The sequence below is a fragment of the Neovison vison genome, chromosome 11, assembly GCF_020171115.1.
Source record: "Neovison vison isolate M4711 chromosome 11, ASM_NN_V1, whole genome shotgun sequence".
Taxonomy (NCBI): domain Eukaryota; kingdom Metazoa; phylum Chordata; class Mammalia; order Carnivora; family Mustelidae; genus Neogale; species Neogale vison.
Window position 1 is genome coordinate 127,458,307 of NC_058101.1, and position 25,434 is coordinate 127,483,740.

At 33.5% G+C, this 25,434-nt stretch overlaps 1 protein-coding gene across 1 annotated transcript in view; it reads left to right on the forward strand.

Annotated features, from left to right (window-relative positions):
- The window catches only part of GLRB (glycine receptor beta), a 100,582-nt gene that overhangs the window by 65,272 nt on the left and 9,876 nt on the right, over positions 1-25,434 (forward strand). The window contains exons 5-9 of the mRNA XM_044224684.1: positions 372-601; positions 746-828; positions 2,425-2,565; positions 7,673-7,825; positions 21,083-21,375. Of these exons, the coding sequence (XP_044080619.1) occupies positions 372-601; positions 746-828; positions 2,425-2,565; positions 7,673-7,825; positions 21,083-21,375 (900 nt within the window). The remainder of the gene's footprint in view (positions 1-371; positions 602-745; positions 829-2,424; positions 2,566-7,672; positions 7,826-21,082; positions 21,376-25,434) is intronic.

Genomic DNA, 25,434 nt, shown 5'->3' on the forward strand with positions numbered 1-25,434 from the left:
TGCTTATCTATTTTTAATTAAATTTTATTCTACTTTTTTGGAGGAAGAATGACAATATTTAGTAATCTCATGTTTTTATGATAATATCACTTAACCAACTGGCATAACTGGTATTTGTAAAAAGGTGAAGCAATTATTGGTAAAGTTATATTTTGATATCAGAGCTAGCAAGTGCTAAGGAAATTTCTGTAAAGTTATTAAATAGACACAATGGTGTCTTTATATTTAGTGGCCAAGCAGTTTTGATCCTGTTTGGTGGGGGGAGAATAAAAATATCTGTGCTGCTTATCACTGAAACTCTTTTCATTCTAGTTCTGAATATATTATTTCAAATAGCAGTAAACACACACATGCACACAATTTTTTTCCAGGACTATAGAGTTAACATCTTCTTGAGACAGAAATGGAATGATCCCAGGCTGAAGCTCCCAAGTGATTTTCGGGGCTCGGACGCACTGACGGTGGATCCCACAATGTACAAATGTCTATGGAAACCTGACTTATTTTTTGCAAATGAAAAAAGTGCCAATTTTCATGATGTGACCCAGGAAAATATCCTTCTTTTTATTTTTCGTGATGGAGATGTTCTTGTCAGCATGAGGTACTCTTTAATAATATTTGTACAGCCCTACGTGTGTGTGTGTGTGTGTGTGTGTGTGTGTGTGTGTGTGTTTGTGTGTATAAATTCAGATTATCACAGACAAATACATTAAGTGACATCTAAGACCTCTGTTTCTACTTTCAGGTTATCTATTACTCTTTCATGCCCTTTGGACTTGACCTTGTTTCCCATGGATACACAACGTTGCAAGATGCAACTGGAGAGCTGTATGTAAATGAGACCCTAAGTGACTATAGGAATACATATTCTTAAAATCTCTAACCAGTACATTCTGCTAATCTCTTAGATAACAATGGTCAAACTAATGTTTTTTATTACAAATAGTAGAATAATTTATTTAGGATAATTGTTATTCTTTTACTGTAATAATTACTAAGATAGACATATCTTTTGGGTGTTAGGTTTTGCTTTCAGTTTATGTAGGTGTACACTTCTAAATTGTTCCAACTGCCATCATCATTTGGATTGATAATATAAATAAAGGAGAAAACCATATCTTAATAACTGTTTTACTGTTAAAGCCACATGTTCAGATCAGAAAATTTGAAAATATTAAAAAATAGCACCTAAATCCTACCAAGCAGTCATTTTCTGCAGATTGTCTAAAAAGTTTTTTTTTTTTTTGCAAAATTGGGATTTTTGTGTTTCTATGATCATATGTTTTTCACTTCATGAAAGATATACCACATTAAGGTATAAGGTATATTAACTGAAATAATTAATGAAATAATTATCTTTAAAATATACCAATTAATTTTCTAATCATACTTATCTTTTGAAAATAAAAGAGGATATAAAACTTGAAAAACTAACACTAAAATAAGGAAGTCTTAGCCTGAAGACCTATATTAAATGACCTCTTTCAGCAAAAAAATAAAGAACAGCCTTGTAAAATATATATATACTTGCTAGATTAGATATGCTTTAAAGTTACTTTGTGGTTATCTGCTGTTTAAAAAAAAAATTACTGAAGCTGGAACCTAAATCTGAACAATCTCAACTGCTTTCTAAGTATAAATTGAGATTTTGCAGATGTAAGTGTGTGTATGTATGTACGTTTTTGTGTGTTGTATCTATTCATGCCTGTGTTAATATGTATTTGTGTAAGAAATTCCAAGTGGGTATTTATATTCAAATCTATTGTCAGATGCACTGAAGTATTGCTTTGAAAAATCCAAGTACTTATAGTTGAATGGTAGGCTATGATATGTTGTAAAACCCCATAGGATCCTTGAGTTGTAGCCATATTACCTAAACCCAAAATATGTACTTTTGCATTTAATAATGATGTCCACTTGAGAGACTGTTTTCCTGCTTTCCTGTGCAATGCAACTCCCTTAGGGAAGTTTGTAGTTATTTCTTCAAAAATATAAGTGATTTGTGCTTAAGGTTTTTGTTTTTTTTTTTTTAATTTTCAGGTAGCATATTGTATAATTGTGAATGAGTCTATTCTGAATATATTCAGAAAGCTAGTATGACATATTTATTACTTTTTATTGATGACAGCTCTGAAATCTGACATAGCAAAGTATGCTACTATATAGGAGGCAGTGAGATTGTAACTCTGTACCATATGCTCATTGTTTTAGTTTGTTCTTTCTTTAAGCCAATTATCTGTAAATTTGTGCTACTGTTTTCATTGATAGCCATAGATTTTATCTCTGCATTTTTAACAAGAGTTTCAAAGAAGAGTGACCTGTTATTTTACCATTTATGTGTGTAATAATTGGATTCTTAAAATATTAAGGAAATATTAATTACCTTTCAAACTAATATTTTTATTTATTCACTTTTGTTTATAGTTGGCTATACAACTGATGATTTACGATTTATCTGGCAGTCAGGGGATCCTGTTCAGTTAGAAAAAATCGCCTTGCCTCAGTTTGATATTAAAAAGGAAGATATTGAATATGGCAACTGTACAAAATACTATAAAGGCACTGGTAAGTAATATTCTTTGAATTAAACAAAACTAAGTCCTGTTTCAAAGGTTTGTTTCAATTTTAACATACGTCAGGAACAGAATAGAAATTATTTAAATAATGAGTTCAGTATTTATAGGTAGTTTATCTTTACCTTCATATATTTAAATCTTTCATAAAATGACATTTGCTAAAGTTCTTAAAAATGTTCATTACTACATAGTTTTGCTTTTATGTAACTACGTAACAAGAGGTTTTCAATTTTTTATTTTAGTAATATGAACTCTCCCAGGCAATAGTTTTCTTAGGTGTTGCCAAGAAACTCTTTTTCTGGCAAGTTTCAGTTTGGGACCAAACATCATGGATTTGATGAATGTAGTCCATACACACTTGTCTCCTGTCTTTTAGGCAGGTTTAGATGTTGGTTGACCCATATTCTTAGTTACAGAAAGCACTGATCTTTATGCTACACAGGAAGCGGTAAGTGTGGAGAATAATTGGGCATCAGTTAATATTCCCTGTATAATATTGTTGGCCTAGGTTATGGAATGCTAATTGTGAAAAGCACAACAAATTAACCTCATTCACTACATTACCTCAAGCTTTGCAGAAATGAAAATATACCCACTAATCAATACTTTAATAATATGATTCATATTCAACATTTGAGTCACAACTGACAGTTATAGTTATTGAGGGTTTTAGTTATTAAATATAATGTTTTTTCCTATAGTAATATACATAAAAGGCTGATTGAATTTTGCTCATTATTTTCAAACTAATCATTATCATTTCAATTTTGAATTATGCAATTCTAATTTTCTATGAGGAAGTAAACAAAGATATGACAAAGGTGTTCAGAAATAGATATAATTAGGAGCACCTGGGTGGTTCAGTTGGTTAAGTGCCCAACAGTTGATTTTGGCTAGAATCCTGAGATCAAGGTGTGTAGAACCTTGTAGACTATCTCTGCCCACCCCCCAGAACCCACGGCTGCTCTTTCACTCTCACTCTCTCTTAAATAAATAAATAAATCTTAAAAAGTGAGAGAGAGAAATAGATATAATTTAATGTATTGTAACATTTATGTTGACTTGCAAAAATAAAAATGTATAGTGTAATTGTGTAGGATTCGGGGAGATCAGATGTTTGAGTTTATAATACTGCCATCATGGCATCATCAAAGACAAAATATAATACGAAAAAAGGCAGAGTGAACTTTGACACATTTACAGTGCTACAGTAAATGCAACACTTAGGCAACTGGAGATAAAGTTAGTTTAAGCATCTGTTGTCATTGACATTCACATAATTTAATGGATTATATAGCATTTATATATAAGTAGCTCCTTCTGTTATAGAGTTTATAGTATATTAGAACAAGAGAGATAAAAAACAAATACACTGCTAAAAGAAATTATAAAGTTTTTTAAAAAGGAATTCCTGAGAACTCTTAAAAATTTTGACCATCAAAACACTCATGTATCATTTGGATACATGGGCTTTTAGGGATCTTATTGACAGTTCTGAACCAGTTCCTTTATTTAACACAGAAAATAACTGAGGAGCACAGTGATTGAGGGACTTATGGAATGTTGCAGGCAAATCAATGGCAGCTGCTGCACGAAGAACTGTACTCCTTTTCTCTGTACTCACTCAAATTAAGGGAAATGCACTACCGTGTTTAGAAACTTTGACAGGTCACCTAGTAATGAAAAAAAAAAAAAAAGCTTGAAAGTCAAGGACAATCCTTTTCGGATTGTTGTGTAGAAACACATATTTGGTAGATAGCTTTTGGATTTCTTGCTGTTTGTTAGGCATTATTTTAAGTGTTCTGCAGGAACTCTATTTTAATTCTCACAACCACCCTATGCATTCAGTACTTTTATTTTCCCTTTTTTATTTATGTTAGGATAATAGACCAAAGACACTTACCCAAGTCATACAGTTACTGAGTGATGACTGGAATAGTGAGTCTGACATTGCTATAATACCTGTGAAGTCAGTCCTCCTACACTTTGCAAATAGTTATTCACATCTAGATTATATGGTTAATATTTCAAAATGAATAGGCTCAAAATTGTTTTGAGAAATTTGAAATGACCTTATTGAAGTTTTAAGCTTTGTCTAAAGATGAAAATAAAGCTAGTAATTTTATTTCTGATTTTATGTAATAGCATAAAATTATGAGATAGCATTGAAAATCCTGGGGGTGCTTATTTTTTTTACCTTTAAGTCCTACATCTAAAAACCTTCATTGGGGATGCAACAAGGAATAAAGGAGATATCTCTGCCTTTTTATAGATCTATATTCTAATATGGTACACACATAAAATAAATAAGATCCTTTTGTGCTTGAGAGGTTACTCAAGATTATGAACACGAAAGTTTTTTGTGGTCCTTTTTGAGCTATTTTAAGTAAGTCGCTGATCTCTCATTAGCTACACAAAATAACAATAAAAGAACTTATGTCTAACATAACAATAGTTGTCATTTACTGTGTTTCAGTAAGCATCTTATCAGTGTTTACATGAATCATTATATGAATATAAGTAAAACATTTTAATATTTGGATAATATTTAGATATGTATTTATAAATATGGAAACTTATAAATATATAAATGCCTAATATGTAAAATAGTGAAAAAGATACAGACAGCAACATTTATAAAATGATGGGCAGTATTTTCTTTAACTAGTACAGAAATAATCAGAAATGATGATTTGGCTTTAACTTTATTAAAAATTATAGTTTTTTTATAATTATAGATGTTACAGAGGTGGAGAGATGGATAGGAAAACAAGAATACAGAAATACTTAAATTGAAAGCCCAAGTGAATAATAGTGAAATAAAACCTCACAGGAAATAGAAAGTAAATTGAATTTGCCAATGAACATTTATATCAATTAGCTGCCCACCTGCCTCTCATAAATGTAACAGTACTAGGAAAAGATCAAAAAAGATCAAGAAATGTTTCTCATAAAAGTTTATGGAGCAAATCACTATTATATCCAAGCATATATTTTATTGCCGAATTCATCCCAGTCCTGGGAAGCTCCCCTAGTGGGTGCCTTCATAAAAGGAGGGGGTGGAAACCGGCTTCAGACTATAGGAGTCCTGTTATTTAGGCTGTTATTTAAACGTGGTGGGATGGAATGCAAAATTCACTTTAGAGTGAGCAACCCTATAGTAAGTTGTTGTAGTATTTGTGACAATTTAGGGTACCTAAAAATATGCAGTAAACACATACATGTTGTTCTCTATCTCACAGGCACCAGGTACACATAAAATGAACTTGAGTAAGTGATACTATTGCAAAGCCAGGTACTTCAGAACCACTTTTAGGAGGTACCGTGAGTCTCTTAATTGTGGAAAATTGGAATTATGAAAGATTCTATTTTGGAAATTTTGCACATGATTTTTAGTTAGAAACATGTTCTTGTTTATACAGGCAGGAAGTTAAGATGAGTGGTGGGAAGACACAAGGGAGGGAGTTTTCATTGTTTGACCTCTTGTATCTTTTAAAAACCTGTGAATAATTTAAATTGATTTTCTACTTTTAATGTACTTAAAAAAGAAGACAAACATGCTGGTTTTTTTTGTTTGTTTGTTTTGTTTTGTTTTATATAATTTGGAAACATTTGGCATAATTAGAATTTACTTCAGTTCCAGTCAGTTCTTAATTTTTGTTACATTAGCCCCAATATTCTAATCTCTCAGAGTTAGCAATGATTATAATTCACAAGGGGAAAAGGATAGATTTCTGGTCTAAGCTACTCAATAAGAGGATGTGAATAGCTGTTCTTTTATTTAACATTTTTAAAGATCCTATTGTGTGCCAGTACCACCATAGGTATCATTAATGAATAAATTTGAAGATTGTTCTAGTGCTAGAAGTGTGTATATTCTTCCTAACTAGGAAAATTAAGTAAATGTTACTTTTAAAATATAAAATAGCAAAAAAAATTGTCCTTTCCCCATAATTATTATATTTATTTATTCATTTATTTATTTTAGCATTTTGAAATACTGGTGTTTAAGCTAAACACAACTGGAGAAATATTAACTTTCTATTATTTGCACATAGCCTTGCTTTTTTCTGAATGGTAAATGAGATTTTTATCAAAATTAAGCACTTTAAGCATTAACTATCGTATTTAAATTGCTAACTGAAAGGACTAAAGCATTTTTTTAAAAAAAGTCTCAAACATCTAGAAGTCTCTCTTCTATTCCAGTGCTAGAAGAATATCTTGTCACTTATTTTGTTTCTCAAGTCAGCAAAGGCTCTGATGAGGCTGCCCATAATTTGCGATTAATTTGGAGGACTAGTTGGTATCATGGCATCCCTAGAATTATTTTTTTTAAATTTTTTATAAACATATATTTTTATCCCAGGGGAATCCCTAGAATTATGTTGTAAGGCAATTTCTGCATTTGTCTCAGCTTCTGACAATGAAGTCCTTTCCCTCATAAAGCATGTTTGAGCACCTGGAGTGGCAGATGGGACAGAATTGAGAGGAATATCAGATCACTACCCTGTATAATATTTTATCTCTATAGCCAGAAAACATGTATTTCTTATCCTTGCTAAGATTTACTTACAATATGCTTAATTTTTTAAGGTTTAAGTATGCATAGGAGTTATTGTAGACTGCTATGCTTTCTAGATAAGAAGTGGTACATGTAGCCAAAAAATTATACTGACAATACATAGTCTTGGAATGTTTCTTTTTAGACTTGTTCCACTTTGATTTACTGCTCCCTATATGACTCCTTCAGATCAGTTGCTCTGACAGTGCCCATGGGTAATGAAAAGTTTAAGTTCATTGCCAATTCCCTGAACAAAGACTTAAAAGCTGTGACCCTGACATAGTGGAACAGCATGTGGTATCTATTTCTCAACATCATAATAAGGTTGTGAAAGGTCAGGTGAGGCGGGTCGCATCATGTCAACCTTTACACCAAATAAATTATATATTTATAAGAGAAAACTCTCTTTGTGGAATTTACTTTGTGAAACTGTCTCAAATAGAAGTGACTTATAATTTACAGGTACATTACTGGTTTTTGCTGTTGTAGGTAGGTGGGCCCCTCTGATTTCTAACATAAAGTTTGTTTCCGAAAGGGTACTACACCTGTGTGGAAGTCATCTTCACCCTGAGGAGACAGGTCGGCTTTTACATGATGGGTGTTTATGCCCCAACCTTGCTGATAGTGGTTCTCTCCTGGCTCTCCTTCTGGATCAACCCAGATGCAAGTGCTGCCCGAGTGCCCCTGGGTAAAGTATTCTGTGCTTTTCTCTCATGTCAGGAATGTGTTATGTCCTTGCATAACTCACTATATACTCAACAATTTTTAAATAGACTTTTAGAATTGAAGGCAACCTTATTCTCATCTGTTTTTAGACTTCCCTCAAAACTTGACCTTGAGGGTACCTGGGTGGCTGAGTGGGTTAAGCCTCTGCCTTCAGCTCAGGTCATGGTCTCAGGGTCCTGAGATCAAGCCCCACATTGGGCTCTCTGCTCAGCAGGAAGCTTGCTTCCCCTTCTCTCTCTCTGCCTGCCTCTCTGCCTACTTGTGATCTCTCTCTCTGTCAAATAAATAAATAAAATCTTAAAAAAAAAACACAAAACTTGAGCTTTAACTAGAATTTCTCAATGTTTATGAACTCCATAATTAAACCAAGTTTTTTTTTCTTTTCATATATTTGGATATTTTAAACAGTTAATCTATCCTACTTTGACTTTCATCCAATAATTATTAAGTAATTTTCACAGATAACTAAAATCTAAACTCCCCAAGAGTGCCAAACTAAACATAAAACTATTTTGATGGGACTCTTTCTAAATTATACTGTATACCATCTCATACTCTTCAACCGGGAATATGTGATACAGTGTATTTTTTTAAACATAACTTCATGTCATTTTCTTAAACATCAGTTATTGTGTGCTCTATCATCAGGACTGGCTAGGGAGAAGAAGAGCTGGTTATCCATGCTCCCCCATTTGTTATTTTTAATGCTCTGCCACACAGGAACAGCATCAGCCAGTCTTGAAAACTGTGTCTATATAGGGGTGAAAAAGTCTTTGCTTCATGAAATAATCAAGAGATCTTCTAATGGATGAATTGATTAAACTTAAAAATAAGAACATTGTTATAACAAATTTTGATTGTTTATTATGTTTTAAGATGTTTCATTACTGTGTGTGTATGTGTGTGTGTGTGTGTGTGTGTGTGTGTGTGTGTGTTTTCTGAATATCACCTGGAACTTACATAGGTAAGACTGTGGTATATCTGGCCTCTTAGCGACTGGTTGCAGCACTTTTTTTTTCATTGAAAAGAGCTTGTGCAAATCTCCCTCCTGACAGAGTAGGGGAATTAAATGAAATACAGATTTTAAAGAGTAGGCAACCAGGAAAGAAGCAATGAAAGTGACGGTTTTACCTGGGTAACAAACGTGATGGTTTGTATTTAATAAGAGCCACAGAGACCAAATCTGTATCTTAATAACCAGAAATGTGGGAAATTTCATCCTACTGGTTATGTATCTGGAATGAAGACAAAGACAACCAGGATTAACTCCTTTAGGGGATGAGAATGAACTATGTAGTATACCATACTGAGAATAAAACACCTAAAAAACTAGATTTGTGTCAGACTTGTCAAAAATATCATGCATTTACCCCCAAATAGTTAATTTTTTGCTTATTAGGAATATCATGCAGGGATATAAATTGAAATGTCAGGCTTCCAAGAGTACTCTGGAGACATTTCAATCCCTGACATATTCTTGAAGGATTTTTCTCTGTAAATCCCCATCTATTACAAGACTTCTGTCATGAAGTCCCTTAACTTTCCAGTTAACATCCAGTGGAACTGTTGTATGAAGTAAACATGCTTAATGGTTGAAAGTCAGTCTCTTCCGTTAAATATGGATTTGAATTCCTGCTCTCTGCTTACTAGCTATGACAGTTTGGACAATAAGCAGATCTAATCTCTTTAAGCCTACTCTGTTAAAATGTGGATAGGGATGAAAAACTACTCAAAGGGTTAATTGGAAGATTGAAAATATGAGTGGAAAGTGCTTATTACCCATTCAGGAGTTAATAATATGCCTCATTTATACATAACAGTTTATAAAGCACTTTTACACAATAGATTCATTTAGCAAGTATTTATTGTGCACCAACTATGTCCTAAGCAATGTTCAAGAAGATGGGCATATAGTTAAAGTAAATAGAAAATAGATAAAACAGATAAAACAAAAGAAAAACACTGAGCCTCAATGAGTGTACTTTTTCTTGGAAAGAAAGAGACACCAAATAAATACAATATGTAATCTCTAAGATGATGATATATAACTTCCAGTTATAGAACAAATAAGTCCTAGAGATAAGAAGTACAGCATAGGGAATATAGTCTATAATACTATAATAACAAGGTATGATGGCGGAATACATTTAATCATGGTGAGCATTGAACACTCAATAGAATTGTCAAATCACTATATTGTACACCTAAAACTAATATAGCATTGTATGTCAACTCTACTTCAATTTAATAATCCTAATGCCCAGGGAGTGGTAGAAGGCTGATGTAGGGACAGAGAGTTCAGGGACAGCAGCCTGCTTGTCAGGAACTTCTCAGAAGGAAGTGATATTGGATAAAAATGTGACAGAGGTGAAGAAATGAATCACTGTGTGTATCTAGGAAAGAATAAGCTGGGATAGTGGTCATCAAGTCCAGCATTCCTAAGGCAGGAGCATGCTTGGAATATTTTGGGAATGCCAAGGCCAATGTGGCTGGAGCAGAATGAGTGAAAGTGTGATTAGTAGAGGTCAGAAAGACAGCAGTGTTGAGGAGACCATGTAACATCTCCTAAGGCATTCTGATGATTTTGGCTGAAATGGGAAGACCTTGAGGGCTTTTACATGCGATCTGCTTTAAATTTTAATAGATTCTCTTTGTCTGCTTTGTGTAGAACCCATTAAAAGGGGGTTTGGGTGGGAGCAGGGAAGGCAGTTATTAGGAAGCTCTAGTAATCCAGGTGAAACAATCACAGTATTGCCAGGGGGTAGAGACACGTATAAATAGATGATGGTTATGGTAGACATAATGAGATTTGCAGATGTGTTGTATGTCGGATTTAAGAAAGCAGATTCAAGGCTGACTTCAAGGGTTTTTCTGGCTGAAAAGCCAGGAAGATGAAGCTGCCACTAAATTAGATGGGAAAATCTGTGGACAAAGTATGTTTGAGAAGTTGGGCAGACCAGGAGTTCTTTTTGGACATGTTAAGTCTGAGATATCTTTTAGGTAGAGTTATCAGGTATTCAATTGGATATACAAGACTGGGGTTTCTAGGAAAGATTAAGGCTGGTGGTAAGAACTTCAGATTTATCAGCATATAGATGATCTTTAAAGGGAGACTGGATTATGGGTAGAGAAGATGTCTCAGAACTCAACCCCTGAGACTGACAAGATGAGTGACAACCAACATGATGTAGCTTCCTGGGAGCCAAATGGAGAAAGCATTTCTAGGTGAAGGGAGTGATCAGTTAAGTTGCTTGTAAATCAAGTAAGTTTGGGGCTAAATATTGTCATTGGATTCAGCAGCCTGAGGAAGTCACTGGTGTCCATGATAAGGACAGTTTCCGTAGAGTGACAAGAGGAAAGCTTGGTTGGAGTGACTTCAAGTGAGAATAGGAGGGGAGGAACTATTGGCATCCAGTATAAACAACCCATTGGAGATTGTTAACTGTGAAAAGAAAAAGAGAATAGGGAAATAGCTGGGGTGGGAATAGGAGTTGACAGGTTTTGGGGTTTTGTTTTTAAGGTGGACAAAATCATATTACATTTATTTTTGGTGGAAAACAAGCATTAACAAAGGAAAAAATGAGAGCTGGAAGAAGTGTAGGAGCAGAATCCTTGAGAAGTGAGAGGGGATGAGATCTGGTGGACAGACTGGACTTTGCTAGGACAAAGTGGATTTGTTCCAGGGATCAGCAAATGCCTGTAAAAGGCCTGATAGTAAATATCCCATTTTTTAGTTTCAGGTGTACAATGTAGTGATTCAGCCCTTCTATACATTACTCAGTGCTCATCATAAGTGTACTCTTAATCTCCTTCACCCTATTTTAACCATCCCCCCATCCTTGTTGCCTCTAGTAACCATCACTTTGTTCTCTATAGTTGAGTCTGTTTTTTAATTTGTCTCTCTCTGTTTTTTTTAAATTTTGCTCATTTGTTTTGTTTCTTAAATTTCTTAAATTCCACATGTGAATAGTATATATATATGTATAGCATTTGTCCTCTGACTTATTTTGCTTAACATTAGAATTTCTAGCTCAATCCATGTTGTTGTAAATGGCAATTTCATAATTTTTATGTCTGAATAATATTTCATGGTATGTTTACATGTGTGTATGTATGGGTATATATGTGGTATATGCACACACATACATACCACATTTTCTTTATTCATCTATGGATGGATACTTGGGCTGCTTCCATAATTTGGTTATCGCAAATAATGCTGTAATAAACATGAGGAACATATATCCATTTGAAATAGTGTTTCTGTATTTTTATGGTAAATACCTGGTACTGCAATTACTGGATGTAATTCTGGGTAGTTCTATTTTTAATTTTTTGAGGAACCTCCTTACTGTTTTCCACAGTGGTTGCACCAGTTTGCATTCCCATCAACAGTATACAAGAGCTCTTTTTTCTCCACATCCTCACCACAACCTCACTTGTTGTTTCTTGTGTTTTTGATTTTAGCCATTCTGACAGGTGTGAGATGATATCAAAATATGTTTTACTTTTATGAAATACTACTATAGAGTTTATCAAAAAGATGGTACCATTTGCTTCACATACTCCCTAACATTTACCAGTTACTTCACATACTCCCTAACATTTAATTTTCTCACCTTATTGTAGTTCTCTAGTGTAATGTTGAATAGAATTGTTGAGACAGGGGTTATTCCTGTTTCTGGGTAGAAATAACTGAGCCACTCATTATTGGGTGTGGTAGTAGCTGTAGATTTTTTGTAGCTTTCTTAATTGGGTTGCATAGATTCCATTTTCTCTCTAGTTGGCTCAGAGTTTTTTTTTTTTAAACATGTATGATAAAATTTGATTGAATTTGTATTGAGTTTAAATTTGATTGAATTTTGCCAAATACTTTTTATGCATGTATTTAAGTATTCAGATGGGTTTTCATATTTATTTTGGTGAATTATATTGATTGATTTCTAGATGTTACATGAGTTGCAAAAATTATTGCACAAAAATATGTTGATAATATTTCTTCATCCCTTTAATGTCTGGCTGTAGTGGTATTCCAGATTTTGTTCCTGATATTGTTAAATTGTGAATTCTCTTTATTCTTAATCATTCTAGCTAAAGGCTTGCCCATTTCTTGACATTTTCAAAATCTCAGATTTCGTTTCATTTATCTCTTCTATAATCCTTTTTGTTGATTTTTAGCTCTTTATTAAATTCTTTTTTTTTAATTAGTTTGAATTTAATTGGATATTTTTGATGCTGAAAGTGGGAACTCAGATCATTTTTAGATTTTTTTCCCTAGTATGAGCATTTAAAGTTATTAATATCCCTATACGCACTACTTTAGCTACTACTCACAAAATTTTGATATATATTTTTCATCTTCTTTCCGTTAAAAATATTTTGTTTTTTTTTTTGTGATTTCTTCTTGGCTTATGGATTTTGTTTGATTTCCAAATATTTAGAGTTTTAGTAAGTACTGGAACATGATTTAAATTTTATTTTAATGCTTTCTGATTTTGTCAGAATATGATTTCAAACTTTTGTTTATAGGAACTGTTTTTTATGGCCCAGACCAGTATATGTCTCCTGGTAACTATACCATGTTCACTTGCAAAGTATATTTGTCATCATTGGGTGTAGTGTTCTGTAAATATCAATGGAGTCAAGTTGATTGATAGTACTATTGAAGTCTTTTATGTCTTTTGTCTAGTTATTTTTATAGCTATTGGTGAGAGAGTTATTAAATATCTTACACTATAAAAATTATGCTTCATGAATTTGGAAGCTCTGTTATTAAACCATTACATATTTGTGATTTTATCTAAAAAGGAAATCTTATTACTTTAATGTATGATTTAATGTATCATGGTACTTTAATAAAAAGATATTCCATTCAAATGGAAACAAAACTGGAGTAGCTATACTTACATTAACAAAATAGATTTTTAAATACAGACTTTAGGGGCACCTGGGTGGCTCAGTCGGTTAAGTGTCCACCTTTGGCTCAGGTCATGATCCCAGAGTCCTAGGATCAAGCACTGCATCAGGCCCCCTGTTCAGTGGGGAGTCTGCTTCTCCCTCTGCCTCTCATCCCACTCATGCTCTCTCTCATTTTCTCTCCAATAAATAAATTCTTTTTTTTAAAAAAGGAGACTATAATGAGACAAAGAAGGGCATTACATAATGACAAAGAGGCCAATCCAACAAGAGAACATAATATTTGTAAATATTTATGCACCCAGCATAGGAGCACATAAATATATAAAGCAAATATTCACAGACTTAAAGGGAGAAATAGACAGCAATACATAATAGAAGGAGACTCTAATGCCCCATTTATACCAATGGATAGACCATCCAGACAGAAGATCAATAAACATCAGCCTTAAGCAGCATGTTAGAACATATGGACTTAACAGTTACAGAATATTGCATCTAAGAGCAGCAGAATACATATTCTCAAGTGTACATAAAGGATTTTCCAAGATAGATCATATGTTAGGCTGAAAAACAAGTTTTAATAAATTTAATAGGATTGAAGTCACATCAAGCAGTTTTTCAAACCACAATGATATTACACCAGAAATTACAAAGATTTCTTTATTTGAAAGAGAGAGTGCATGTGCATGTGAGTGGGGGGAAGGGGGAGAGGGAGAGGGGGAGAGAGAATCTCAAGCATATTCCCTACTGAGCACAGAGCCTGACACAGGGCTCAGTGCCATGGCTCTGGTCATGACCTGAGCCCAAATCAAGTGTTGGAAGTTTAACCAACTGAGCACCCCAGGTGTCCCTGAAATTAGAAATTAATTACACAAAGAAAACTTCAAAATTGACACATTTCTGGATATTAAACAGCATGCAACTGAACAACCAATGGGTCAAAAAATCAAAAGAGAAATTAAAAATACCTTGAGACAAATGAAAATGAAAGGTAACATACCAAAATTTATAGATGTAACAAATGTAGTTTTAAGAGGGAAGTTCATAGTGATAAATATTTACTTCAAGAAACAAGAGAAATCACATATAAACAACCCAACTTTATGCCTGTAGGAACTATAAAAAAGAAGAACAAATGAAGTCAGAAGTAAGTAGATGGAAGGAAATAAAGATGATAGTAGAAATAAATGGAGATGAAAAGGACAAGAAAAAAGATCAATGAAACTAAAAGCTGTCTCTTTGAAAACAAACAAATTTAGCTAGATTCACATAGAAAGAAAGAGAAAATGCTCAGATAACTGAAATCAGGAAAAAAGAGATGTTACAACTGTTATCAACAAAAATGAAGGGTCACAAGAGACTATTAGGAACAATTATACACCAATAAACAGATAGCCTAGAGGAAATGGGTAAACATACAACCTACCAATCCCAATCATAATAAAATAGCAAATTCAAACAGATGGATTACCAGCAAGGAGATTGAATCAATAATCATAAACCTTCCCAAAAGCAAAAGTCCTAGACTGGACAGCATCACTGGCGAGTTATTTCAAACATTTAACATTTTTTCTCAAACTCTTCCAAAAAATAGAAAACAGAAGAATTCTTCCAAACATTGAACAAGGTCAGCATTACTTTGGTACCAAAAACAGACAAAAATGCCACACACTAAAAAGATTACAGGCCAATATTCCTGGTAAATACACATGCAAAAATCCTCAACAAAATACTAGAAAATCTAATTTAAGAGTACATTAAAATGATCATACACCATGATCAAGGGAAATTCTTTCCAGAGATGCAAGAATGATTCAACATCTGTACGTTGGTCAGTGTGATACATCACATTAACAAAATGAATGATAAAACCCCTATGATCACCTCTGTAGATACAGAAAAAGCATTTGATACATTTAACATTCATTTATGATTTAAAAATATACTCTCAAGAAAGTAGATAGAGAGAGACTGTACCTCAACATAATAAAACCCTTATGTAACAAGCCCACAGTCAACATATTATACTCAACAATGTAAAGATGAAAGCTTTTGATCTAAGATCAGGAATAAGACAAGGTAAGCAGAGAGAGTCAATTATCATATGGTTTCACTTATTTGTGGAGCATAACAAATAGCATGGAGGACAAGGGGCGTTAGAGAGGAGTAGGGAATTTGGGTAAATTGGAAGGGGAGGTGAACCATGAGAGACTATGGACTCTGAAAAACAGTCTGAGGGGTTTGAAGTGGCGGGGGGGTGGGAGGTTGGGGTACCAGGTGGTGGGTATTATAGAGGACACGGCTTGCATGGAGCACTGGGTGTGGTGAAAAAATAATGAATACTGTTTTTCTGAAAATAAATAAATTGGAAAAAAAAAAGACAAGGTTATCCACTCTTGCTATTTTTATTTAACATAGTGTTGGAAGTCCTAGACAGAGCAATTAGGCAAGAAAAAGAAATAAAAAACATCTAAATTGGAAAGGAAGAATTAAACTGTCACTATTTGCAGATGACATATTATATTCAGAAAACCCTGAACACTCCATCAAAAAATGGCTAGAATTAATAAATGAATTCAGTATAGTTGCAAGATACAAATTCAACACACAAAAATCTCTTGTGTTTCTTTATGCTAATTATGAACTATAAAAGAGATTTAGAAAATCCTATTGCAATTGCATTAAAAAGTATAAAATATTTAGGAATAAATTTAACAAAGGATATAAATGAGCTAAAACTACACGTTATTAAATAAATTGAAGACAATGCAAAAAAATGGAAAGATATTCCATTAATATTGTTAAAATGTCTATATTACTCCAAGCAGTATACAAATTCAGTGGAATCTCTATCAAAATTCCAATAGCATTTTTCTCAGAAATAGAATAATCCTAAAATTTGTATGTAGTTACAAAAAATCCTGAATAGCCAGACCAGTCTTGACAAAGAAAAGCAAAACTGAAGGTATCCACACTCCCTGATTTCAAACTATACTACAAAGCTATAGCAGTTAAAACAGTATGGTATTGACATGAAAAATAGACACACAGATTAATGAAACAAAATAGAGAGCCTAGAAAAAACCCACACATATATGGTCAATTAATTTACGATGGCAGTGCCAAAAATATACAGCTGGGGACAGTCTCCTCAGTAGTGCCGGGAAAATTGGACAGTCACCTGCAAACTGGACCACTATCTTATACATGTGCAAAAATTAATGCCAAATGGATTAAAGACTAAGTATTAGACCTGAAACCATAATCTTTTAACAGAAAACAGGTGGTAAGCTCCCTGGTGGTAAGCTTGGTGATGGTTTTTTGAGTTTGACATCAAGAGTATAAATAAACAAATGGGACTGTATCAAACTAAAAAGCTTCTGCACAGCAAAGGAAACCATCAATTAAAATGAAAAAATAACCTACTGAATTGGAGAAAATAATTGCAAATCATATATCTGATATGTTATCATATGATATGATATGTTATCATATGATATGATATGCTAATATCCAAAATATACAAAGACTTATAAACTCAATAGCAAAAAAACAAAAACAAAACAAAACGGAATAAAAGTCCAGTTAAAAAATGGGCAGAGGACTTGAATAAATGTTTTTCCAAGAGATTTACAGAGGGCCAATAAACACATGAAAAGACATTGGATATTCTCCCAATCTTGTTTTGATTTACCTTTTCCATTGTTAACAAACATGAAAGCTCCCTCTATGAATTTTAGGTGAAGACTTTTGTCCTTAGTTACTTCTTTAAGTATGGGAATAACTATGCAAACAACTATGGAACTGTTATAAATTATATAGAATATTCCCTTTCTCTGGTACATAAAACACTTGAACTGCTGCTAAAAAGGAATTTTTTTAACAAATAACTTCCAGTCAAAAAGATTTGATAATTTAGGTTACAACTCAGACCTCTAGCAGACCACACATACATACATTTCATTCTTATACTCTTTTCATCTGGAGCAGGACCTCTTTCATTAATGTCAAAAAGTCTTTTTGGATTTTAGTTTGGACATGATATTAATAATGGTTTTCCTTTAGTATCCTTTGATTAAGGCATTATGAAATGATAACATCCCAATATAATTCAGTAGTACTTCTAAATGAATTTTCATTTTATTAATCACAATTCCACATCTATGAATTTGATAAATAGTTTATCACTTAATGGTATAAAAATTATTTGGAGTTTATTACTTCTTGACCAGTTCATGGCATTTGTTATTACATTAGCATTCTATTCTACTCTCTGGTTCCATCCTTATTGCCGCAAATGGCAAGATCTCATTTTTTTATGGCTGAGTAATTTTACACCGTACACACACACACACACACACACACCACATCTTCACATCTTCTTTATCCATTCATCTATCATTGGGCACTTGGTGGCTTTCCTATCTTGCTATTGTAAATAATCCTGCAGTAAATTAAGGGTGCATATATCTTTTCAAATTAGAGATTTCATTTGCTTTGAGTAGATACCCAGCCGTGGAATTTCCTTTGATTGGCTTATGATTTATTAAAATGCAGATAAAAATTCACTATGCATTACCTAATAATGAAGTAATTTTATTTGAAGAATGTATTAAGATAATGTCACAGTGTTTGTCTAAAGGAATATTATTTGCTCAGATTTTCTTTTTAAAAAAGATTTTATTTGTTGTGAGAGAGAGAGAGAGAGAGAGAGTATATGAGTGGCGGTTGGGATGGAGGGAGAGAGAGAGAGAGAAATCTGAAGCAGACTCTGTGCTGAGGGCAGAGCCTGAGGCAGGGCTCAATTTCACACCGCAAGATCATGACCTGAGCTGAAATCAAGATTTGGCCACTTTACCGACTGAGCCACCCAGGTGCCTTATGATTTCCTATTTTAGGATTAAAAAAACAAAGGATATTTCCTTTTTTAATATGATTTCCTAAAGAGAAGGCATGCAATGATATTCATATTCTCCTCCTCCAGAACGCATCTCCATTTCTATTCTTTTGCCTTTGAAATGATAAAAATTCTAATAGAATTGACTATCATGGTTTTTAACTTAATACCTGGAATTATAAATACCTCCTTTCTCCTCCCCACCCCACATCTATTAATGTCATACCATTCCTTTTAAAAGACAGTCCCTTCTCTCTTTCTTTGCTTTCCTTTCTCTGACACTCCAGCATCTTTTCCTCACAAAGCTTTCTGCATTTTCAGCATGACCTCCATCTTCGTATTGGCTGATCTTTCTTTCCTTTTACAAAACTCTCACGTGCTTTGTGCTCTGTCATGGTCATCAGTTTCTTGGCCTTTATCTAACCTAACTCAGTATTTTTATTACCAAAGTCATTATCTTTTCTAAGTCTCTTCTTCCCATCTTTCATGGGTACTTTTCTAGTTACTCTGTTTTTCAGATAATTTTCTCAATCTTTTCCTTCTTCCTTCAATCAATAACCAAGTCTTTTAAAATGTTCTCTTCAAAATCCTTTTTATATTAGTCCTATTCTTCTTTTTTCATGCTTTCTTTCTAAAATTGCTGTTTTTTCCCTTTCTTAGTCTGTTTTATATATCCTTACCAGAGTAATGTCTTTGACATTCTTTTGATAATGATAATGTCATTTCTCTTCCCTCAGCTTACAGTTTCTTAATATTTTCTACCAAATATGGTAAATTCATTATAGGGCTTTTAAGACCCTCTATAATCTGACATTATTCTCCACTTTCTCATGGACTTTCTAATATATCAAAAAATATTCAGGTATACTACTAAGTTTGATATATTCTCTGTTATTGATGAACATGAAATGCTATGGAAACATGGAGAATGGTGTGTCAATATATTCTATCTCAAGAAATTAAGCAAGGCTTATTTTTGATTGATAGATTGACAGATAACATTTGATTAAGAATAGAAAAATTGACTTGGAAATATCATTTGCCAAATTAATGCCCATAGGTATAACTCACTGTAGTTTCAAGAAATAAGTGATAGGACCTTGGATTTGTATGTTATTTTCTACTTCAGGTTGGTAACATTAAGACCTATATTAACTTTTAAAATATAGTCCTATTAATTAGTTCTTAGTTTTCCTCAGGACTAAGGATAATTAGTTTAATAGCATATAGGATGTTTATCAAGTCTTTATATTCTAAGTAATATTGTTTCCATCCGCTAGAAACCTTTCTTTCTAGTAGAGACTCTTTAAACTCTTGCATACTTACAAAAAACCAAACCAACAAACTCTGTAACCTTCAAGAGCCTCAGAATTCAACTGATCGAATATATTTTTCAATGTTTTAACTGATTATTAATACTAATATAGTACTTACCATATTTTCAAAGCAAGAGAAAAGAGAGCCAAGTACATCTTTATTAGGATAACATATCATTAACTCTCAGGGGTGGTCAAATCTAAGAATTAAAAAGTGTACTTTGCCCATAAGTGAAATGGACTCACAGAGTCAAGGCAAACCTATTTCCTACATGGCTGAAAGTGAATCTCCCTTAACATCATATAAGATTTTTTCCGATCCATTGTATTATTGGTAGTTAGTGACAGTGGGTCATATTTGCCCATCCCCTCTTCTGAAAATATGAAGGGAGAGAAAGACTAAAGGGAAAGGCTGGGAATATGGCAAGTGGAAAGAAAAGGAGAGATATAAATTAATGCAATTTTCCTTTAGGATCTTAAAATTATTTGACTTAAATTGATATGTAACTAGTTAGCTTTCCATAAGTGGTTAATATTACATATAGCAGAATATTAGTCTTTCCTTGAAAAGCTGAAATCATTTGTTTCCCTGAAATAATCAGGAACACTCTATCTTTATCTTTTCTATTAGATTTTGTTCTTTAATTGTGAACCTTATCAGAAAATTGTTTTGTATGTTCTATTCTTGCTCAGGTTTAGTTCTTCATAGGGTAAAATTCAGTTCTATAACTGTCTAAAATAAAGTGGAAAAATGAAATAACTAATTATAGAGCTTTGTGGCTTTTTTTGAGATACTATAAAATAGTTTTTAGACATCTATAGTATTTAAACATGGTCTAAATTGTGTTTCTACACCTTGGTTTAAATTTGTTTACTTTTAAATATTAAATATTTATAAACATCTCCAACTACATTCACAAATTCTAAGATAAAAAGTATGTTAGTATTGTTTTTTCTACTCTTTGAGCTTGAAAGAGATCTGAGGAGCATTGCAACTTACTGGAGAAGGATATTTTCCAAAAGTAATGTTTGCAGAACATTTCACAGGGGTAAAAAACAACTTTAACTCCCATTTCTATTTCTGTAGGTATCTTCTCGGTACTCAGCTTGGCCTCTGAGTGTACAACCCTTGCTGCCGAACTTCCCAAAGTATCCTACGTGAAAGCTCTTGATGTATGGCTCATTGCTTGTCTTCTCTTTGGGTTTGCTTCCCTGGTGGAGTATGCTGTCGTCCAGGTGATGTTGAATAACCCCAAAAGAGTTGAAGCAGAAAAAGCCAGAATTGCTAAGGCTGAGCAAGCAGATGGAAAAGGTGGAAATGCCGCTAAAAAGAATACTGTCAATGGTACAGGCACTCCTGTTCACATTAGCACTTTGCAGGTAAGATTGAAACTGTCCAGGGAAATTCTCTCCCCCATCCTCTCTGAAGTATCAAGAGAAAGATACTTTTCTGTGGGTGTGAAGGTTTGATAGAATCGGTGTTCACTCATTTTCCTCTCACAGAAAAAAAGGAACTGTACACAGCATACTTTTTGGAAAAAAAACAAAAACAAAAACCCTTAGGTTAAATACTAATTAAGAAACAGGAATCCACACTGAATCAAATTTATAGAACACATTCCATGGAGTTTAATGGTACATTTCTGCTTTGATGGCTACCTTTGAATGTGGAGATCTTGCCAAAGTATAGACCTTCTGACTGTTTCTCACTATACCCATAGTTTAGTATCTGTCCAGCTTAGTGGGGAGTGCTTACAGAATTGGACATTATCACTTGATCATAGATTTAAGAATAATAGACAATGCCTTTAGATTCTGAGAAATTCTGGAGCAGTAGGCTATTTCATGGATTAAATATAGCTATCCACTTACCCCAGTGTACCTGATTGATGTCTTCTGTATGGGAAGAGTAGTAAACCAGGAGACTATGTCCATTGAGCTTTGCATGATAAATTCCATAAGAGACTAATAGGTTCATACTGTCCTACAACCTTGAAAACCTTACCTCTTCCTTCTATATTATAGCTCCATTAACATGGGCCATTAGTCTATTAGTTTGTTAATTACAGCCATATCCCTTACCTAGAATGTTAGGCAAGTATGCTACAGACTCTTTTCTAAGTACAAAAGGAGGCAAACTGTTTCTATATGGTGCTGCCTGAAGCTAGAATTTTTAGGAAAATTAAAAAAAAATTCTAGTTAAGTCATTAAACTCTCTTTATGAAGAATATGAAGAATAACTATACTATTTTCATTACTGCAGAGTCGTCATGACCTTAGAGAGATCATGTTTGACATGTCTTTTCAAGCCTTTTCCATTCAGCATGTTTTTGCAGACAACATATATTGTTGATTTATGGCTTTTAATCTGCTCCACCACTCTCATGTTTTGATTGGTATATTTAGATCATTTAAATTTAATGTAAGTATTGATATGTTAGGATTTCATTCTATTGTTTCATGTTTTCTTTTATGTTTCATGTTTTTTTAACCTCCCTCTTTTCTGTTTCTTGTTTCATGAAGGTTACTTTAACATTTTTTAGAATGACATTTTGAGTTTTCTATATTGTTTTTAAGTATATTTCTTTGTCTATCTTGTTTAGTGGTGTTCTAGATACTAATTACATGTACATAACTTGTCATGGTCTACTAGTGTCATTATTTTGCCAGTTTGTGTGATGTTACATTCTTTAACATCCCTTTAACTTTCTGTTTATGATAGCATTGTAAATATTTCTTAGAACCTAATTAGAGAGTGTTAAAATTTTTGTTTCGTTATCAAACATAGTTTAGAAAAACTGAGAGGGAGAAGGAAAGCTTATTATATTTATATATCTTTTTGCTCCATGTTCTTTTTTTCTGACATCGATAGCATTGTAAATATTTCTTAGAACCTAATTAGAAAGTGTTAAAATTTTTGTTTCGTTATCAAACATAGTTTAGAAAAACTGAGAGGGAGAAGGAAAGCTTATTATATTTATATATCTTTTTGCTCCATGTTCTTTTTTTCTGACATCTTTCATTGTTTACTTTTAGAGAATTTCCTTTATCCATTATTTTGGATAATGCTGTTGATAACAAATTGTTCTAGTTTTCCTCCATCTGAGGAAGTCTTGATTTCCACTTCATTTCTGAAGGATATTTTCACTAGTTATAGGATTCTGGGTTGACAGTTCTTTTAGCACATAAAAAATAGTTGTGCTACCTCCTTCTGACCTCTGTGGCTTCTGATGAGAACTCCACTTCATTTGTATTGTTTTTCCCTCTGAGGGTAAACTTTCGTTTTTCTCTGGCCACCTTTAAGACTTCTTTTGGTCTTTATTATTCGGAAGTTAAATTCTATGTTTTGGTGTGGATTTCTTTGCATTTGTTCAGCTCCTGCTGAGAAAGGAGGCTGATGTGGGACTTGATCACATGACCCTGGGATTATGATTGGGCCAAAGTCAGACATTCAACCCACTGAGCCACTCACGCTTTCCTCAGCTATTATTTTCTTAAGTATCTTTTCAGATCTGCTATCTTTCTCCCAACTTTCTGAGTCTCTAGTGACACAACTGTTAGCTCCTTTGTTATAGTCCCACAGCTCCCTGATGCTTTTCATTTTTTTCTAGTTGACTTTCTCTGTTTTATTGGGATGGGATAATTTCTTCGGTTATATCTTCTAATCCAGTGATTTTTTTTCCTCTGCCCCTTCCATTTTTCTGTTGAGCTCATATGCTGAAATTTATATTTACTTAATATATTTTATAGTAATAAAATCTCCATTTGGTCTTTCTTTCATTCTTTCTTTGCTTATATTTTGTATTTCTTTGCTCAGGCTCTCTATTTTTCAAAAGATTTCAAACAATTGTTCACCACACCTAATTGAAGCATTTTTATCATTCGTGTTTTAAAACCTTTCTCAGATAATTCTAATACATTTTTCATCTTGGTGTTGGTATCTACTGATCATATTTTTTAAAAAAATTCAATTTGAGATCTTCTTTGGTTCTTCATATGATGAGTGATTTCTGTTGAAACTGGAACATTTTCATATTATTTTAAGAGACTCTGAATCTTGTTTAAACTTGCCTTGTTTTGTGGGCTTTCTCTTACTGTGTCCTTCCAGGAGAAGGAAGGGTGTTGCATCAGAACTTCCAGAAGTAGAAGTTCAGATCCTCACACTGTGTGGGTCTCTTCATTATTTCAGGGTGGTATTGGGAATTTTTAATACCCCATGTGGTCTCCACTGATACGACAGGGGGAATGCCCTTGTTACCACTCTGTGGTGATAGAAGTCCTGCCTCTCTGCTAGGCCTCCTGTGATATCATCCTCAGTGTAAAAGAGGGGAAGCAGTTTGCTTCTGCTGGGTGGGGGTGGAGGTCCTAGTTGCTTACACAGTCTCCACTGATGCAGTGGGAGAAGCAGACCCTTGTTAGTGGTCTATAGAGATGGAAGTCTAGAAGTCCCAGCTTCTTGTCTGGCCTTCTCCAATACCATTGCAGTGAGAGTATTGGGTGCCTTGTTACAGCCTCTTAAAGGTGGAAGGCTCAGTTCTCCCCTCAGACTTTGCTGCATGAATGGAGATGGGGTTACACTTTTTTGTGTGTGGTGTTTGGCTCAAGTAGAGAGATTATTAGCCAAAAGGGTTTTGGTCTTGCTAAGCTGCTTTTTGCTTTGTTCTGTGACTAGAGGAAGCAGGATTTTATTGGGGCTATTTTTATCTGTGTCCATTGGCATATCAATTTCAGCTTCAAATCTGGGATATATAAGGCAAAAAGGACACACAAGAACTCACCACCAAGTGAAGGTGCCCAGCTGATCTCCATTTATATCTCCCAGTCTTTTATCAGTTTCTCCTTTTTCCAACCTACTAATCCCTCTACTCACTAACTTGAACCCTGGCTAGTGATCTCAAGACAGAAAGCAAAGAAGTTCTACAGAATAGGTGCTATTTATTTTATAGTTGGAGGAGATTTTCAGAGTATCATAGAATATATCAAGATTTTTATGACAATAGATATAAAGGATAAATAAGATCATTAGACTGAATTATGTTATTTTCTATTAAAGAGTAATTATACACAATATTATATTAGTTTCAGATGGAAAACATAGTTATTTGATATTTATATACATTGGGAAATAATCAGCACAGTAAGATAAGTCACAATCTGTCACTATACAAAATTGTTGCAAAATTATTGACTATATTCCCTATTCTGTAATTTATATCCTATATTTTTACTTATTTTATTAATGGAAGATTGTACCTTTTAATTCCTTTCATTTATTTTTATCCATCTCCTACCCCCTCCCCTGAAACAACCATCAGTTTGTTCTCTGTATCTGTGAGTCTTGTTTGTTTTGTTTTTGATTCCACATAAAAGGCAAATAATACAGTATTTATCTTTCTCTGACTTTTCTCACTTAACATAATACTCTTTAGGTCTACCCCT